Raw genomic sequence first — 4,010 nt, 5'->3', positions numbered from 1 at the left:
GAATATTATCACAAATGAAACAATAATGTATAAAACAGGTAGATTATATAACAGACAAAAAGTCTCACTTTAACAATTGCATTCAACCTGTTGACCTTCAGAGTTCAGAAAGTGAACTGATCGGCTCTATGGATTGTTTTTATCAGATCACTTCACCCTCCAAGGATCTCATTAAACTCTCCACCAACATCTTCTAACAATTTCATCAAACTTGGGAGTCCTGTAGGCAGGAACATCAACCAGGGGATTTATTATTAATAATAATGAACTTTATTTGTAAAGCAAGATAATGGTACACTCCGTCAAGATAAAAGTGTAGCCACTTTACGTGTAGGGATACGTGAGAATTTGAGGGTCAACAGTCTGGGAAACCTCCTCCAGAAATCTGGTGGGGATAATGTCAAATTTACAGATGTGGGAGTTATGGGAAATTATTTCCTCAAATTCTAACTTTGAAATTTGCTTTAAGTGAGAGAAACTGGCAGATGGTTGAGAACAGGTTAGAGGAGATTCCATTTTCCATGGATGTTTCCATAAGCACACAGGGTAGAGGGTTACCTTATGGACCACCAGTTGATTGACTGAAATAAGACCCTGGTTGTGCGACTGTTATTCATTAACAAAGACCACACCAATGAACGTGTGGATTTAGAAAGGTTTATTGCACGTAATGAATAAATGAAAACCGATGTGATATACTGTAGGAGGGATGAATGGATCGGAAAGTGTTGAGGGATGGAGGAATGAGGGTCGAGGGATGAGGGTAGGGGTCAAGGGATGAAGGGATGAAGGGTAGAAGGGGAGAAGGGTTGGGGGATGAAGGGTTGAAGATTGCGGAATGAAAGGATATCGGAACTCAGTGTGAAGGATGAATGGATGGAAGAAAGGTGGGTGTATACTCGATAAACCGAGTTTGTTTACAGCCAAGGGACGGCGAGGTGAAGTCAGGTCACTGTGGCTTCGCCCGAGGCCACTGGAAGGAAGGATGTTCATCGGACGCCGAAGACCAAAGACAGGACCTGTTGACCCATGGTGTTGGAGTTGTCGGTGAATGAAGGCTGGGAGCGTCGGGGCACGTGGATTGTTGAGCGGAGCCGGGGTGGCTGACGAGAAGGAATGGTAGGCGAAGAAGAGGACTCTGAGATTTCAGGAGTTTGTCATTCGTCTTCAAACATGTTGCTGTCTGAAGGGTTGAGGATGAGCTTGTTCTCCGTTGTTGAGGTATTCGTTTTTTGTGTTTCTTGTCTGACGCCGATCATGTGGAAACTGAGTCCAGGAGGGAGTGAACGGATAAGGTGTGCTTAAGTACGTTTTGAGCAGAAATAATCGAGTGCAATGCGTGGTCTTTGTTCCTGAACCTAGTTATAAAACTTCATCTAGCAATCAAATTGAAAGAGTTTCTTGCTTCTTTACAGCACATTGAGAGGCCAGCATCAAACTTAGGATATCAAAGAGGAGTGTCTTTTGTTCCATTTTCGCTTAGGTCTCCTGCACTGCTTCTATAAATCTTTTGTTCTCATCACCACTCATTAAGCCCAGGGGAGTTATGTTTTGCTCGTTTCATCTTGGTAGGAGCAATGTTGTCAAGTAAAGCCTAACGTCAGAAACATTCAAATCAACCAATTCAATATTATCTAGAGTAATACCATGAGACAGCAGAAAGTCAGGAGTATGTCTCTTATAACGTGTTGGATTTTTAACTGTTCAAGATTAAAAGACTCAAAGAAATTAATAACATCCACAGTAAAACCAGACAGTGACCCTAGACGGCCTATAGATTACAAGACATAGTATGGGATGCTGGGCATTTAAAAGAAAACCCAGACTGAAATGAAGAAAAGGTATTAAGAGAGACGTGTAATTGTTTTTAAAAATGATCCCTATACCACCTCATGATAAAAAATGATTAAAAAAAAGACGTTAGCAAGAAGCAAGAAGTTAGCAAAGGACATCACAGTGAGTAGACTCACCTGAAATGCCGACTAACAGCTGAAACATGAGGGCTACTTGAAAGGGCATGAATGGGGCCAGAAAACACAAGTTTGCGTTTTTCACCATAGTTTCTCCTTCGTGCTTGGAAGAGGAGGGTGAAGTGAGGGAGTTCTGCAACTACACTGCTAGACGCAAATAAATCCTACACACTGGACCTTCAAATACTTTGCCTAATTTCTGTCTGTAAAATATCTTGAATATGAAGTCATGTTAAAGTTGTTGACATATCTGTTTTTACTTTTGTGTGCACAATAAAAATTGTTTACATTCTGCAACTTTTTTCATGCATTCTGATTTCTTCATGTATTGTATCATTTTGTGGGGCCAAAAAAAGTATTTAAAGCCTTCAGTATATACATGATGGCAAAATATATTTTTCAGATTCTGTGCACCACTTTTAATGACGGTGAAACCTGCAAATTGTTAAAAAATACCATGATATAAGTTATTGGGCAAACTTTCCAACCCTATTGAGGGGCTGCATTAAGGCCAGTAGAAGATAAATAAGATTTTTTTTGCATCAATTATGAAAAGCTACTCTAGTTGAGTCCAATAATAAAAGTATAGAGCTGGAAATGAGCTAAAGATGTCTCCTTTAATTTTCATCAGCCCTAAGTGAACAGACTGGTCCAGACAGCTAAGAAAATAGATATGATTAAAAAGACTACATTAAAAAGTGACATACGATTTATATGTGAGTAGTACAACTCTACAACCTTGATGTTTTTACTATACACAATATAAGTACGTACATAGGTATATGTATTGATAGTGAATAAAACACACCCTATACAATAATAATGCAGTTATATTACATATGTAATAGAAAAGAATACAATTAAGTAACATACAACATTTGAAATACAATAATGTCAATATAAGTAACTATATAGTGATAAAGTAATATAATGCAATTTAACACATATGCTGCAGTTAAGAGTGGAATGAAGTGTTCAATAAAAAAGTGGCAGTTTGAATTAGATTTTTAGTAATTCTTCTATATTAAATAAACTTACAATAATATTAGGCACAGAAGCAAATGCTTACAACAAATAACAAATAAGATATTTAGATTCATATTACAGATGAAATGACTGCATGTCAATTTTGACACATTTGTTCAGCTTTTCATAGAGAACAACCTCTTGAGGTGTTTAGAAATTTCTTTCATTTTAAGTCCGTATATGATCGGATTAAAGAGAGGATGATACAAAATCACTTGTAAAGTCATTATTAAACTCACAGTTTTTGGAAAATCAGATTCCACTCTTAGTGTAATGGTATTATATGCACTCAAAAAGGAAAAACTGATTAAAACCAACAGATGGGGTAAACACGTCTTTGCAGCTTTCCTCCTGACTTCTCTACAACTTCTGTAGGATATGATAAATATTCTGCTGTATGTAAAAAGTATGAAAACCACAGGGAAAAATGCAACATTAAACAAAATAATCGGGCCATATACAGATTCAGCTCTGGAACTCACACACTGAAGTTTGTAAATTGTGCTGTTGCAAATTATTCCTTTGAAAGTGAACTTACAGAGTTTTTTATTAGCATTCAGTATAACTGGAACTATAAACTGACTAGCAGGCACAAGCCAGGCTAAAACCAGGAAAATATAGACAGTTGTTTTTCTCATGATAGTCGGATATTGCAGAGGTTTACATATAGACACATACCTGTCATAGGACATTGCTGCCAATAAAAAGAACTCTGAACTACCTAAAGAGTAATAAAAAAAGGCTTGAAAGAGACAGGCTGAATATGATATCATCTGTTTTTCAGATAAAAAGTCAATCAAAAGCTTTGGGTAGATAGATGTGCTGAAAAGAACAGAGTTGAGTAGCAAAGCTGCAATGAAAATGTACATAGGCTCATGGAGGTTTTGGTGAATCCAGATAAGATACACAATAGTAGAATTACTGCAGATTATTAGGATATATGCTGTTAACATAATCACAAAATAAAGATATCTGTATTTATGAACTTCCACATAACCGTCAAGAGTTAAATAT

The 4,010-nt window shown here is 37.0% G+C and overlaps 1 protein-coding gene across 1 annotated transcript; it reads right to left on the bottom strand.

The window, feature by feature from the left end:
* Window positions 1-3,112: 3,112 nt before the first annotated feature.
* On the bottom strand, window positions 3,113-4,003 carry LOC118339071 (olfactory receptor 6N2-like; the record flags this gene model as incomplete). The annotated part of the gene is made up of 1 exon (XM_035676603.1): window positions 3,113-4,003. A coding segment is annotated over one exon (891 nt), but the record flags the coding sequence as incomplete, so codon positions are not given.
* Window positions 4,004-4,010: the final 7 nt, after the last annotated feature.

The sequence above is a fragment of the Morone saxatilis genome, unplaced genomic scaffold (genome assembly GCF_004916995.1).
Source record: "Morone saxatilis isolate NCDOM2014 unplaced genomic scaffold, NCSU_SB_2.0 Contig5, whole genome shotgun sequence".
NCBI lineage: Eukaryota > Metazoa > Chordata > Actinopteri > Moronidae > Morone > Morone saxatilis.
This window is presented reverse-complemented; position numbering and strand designations above follow the sequence as displayed.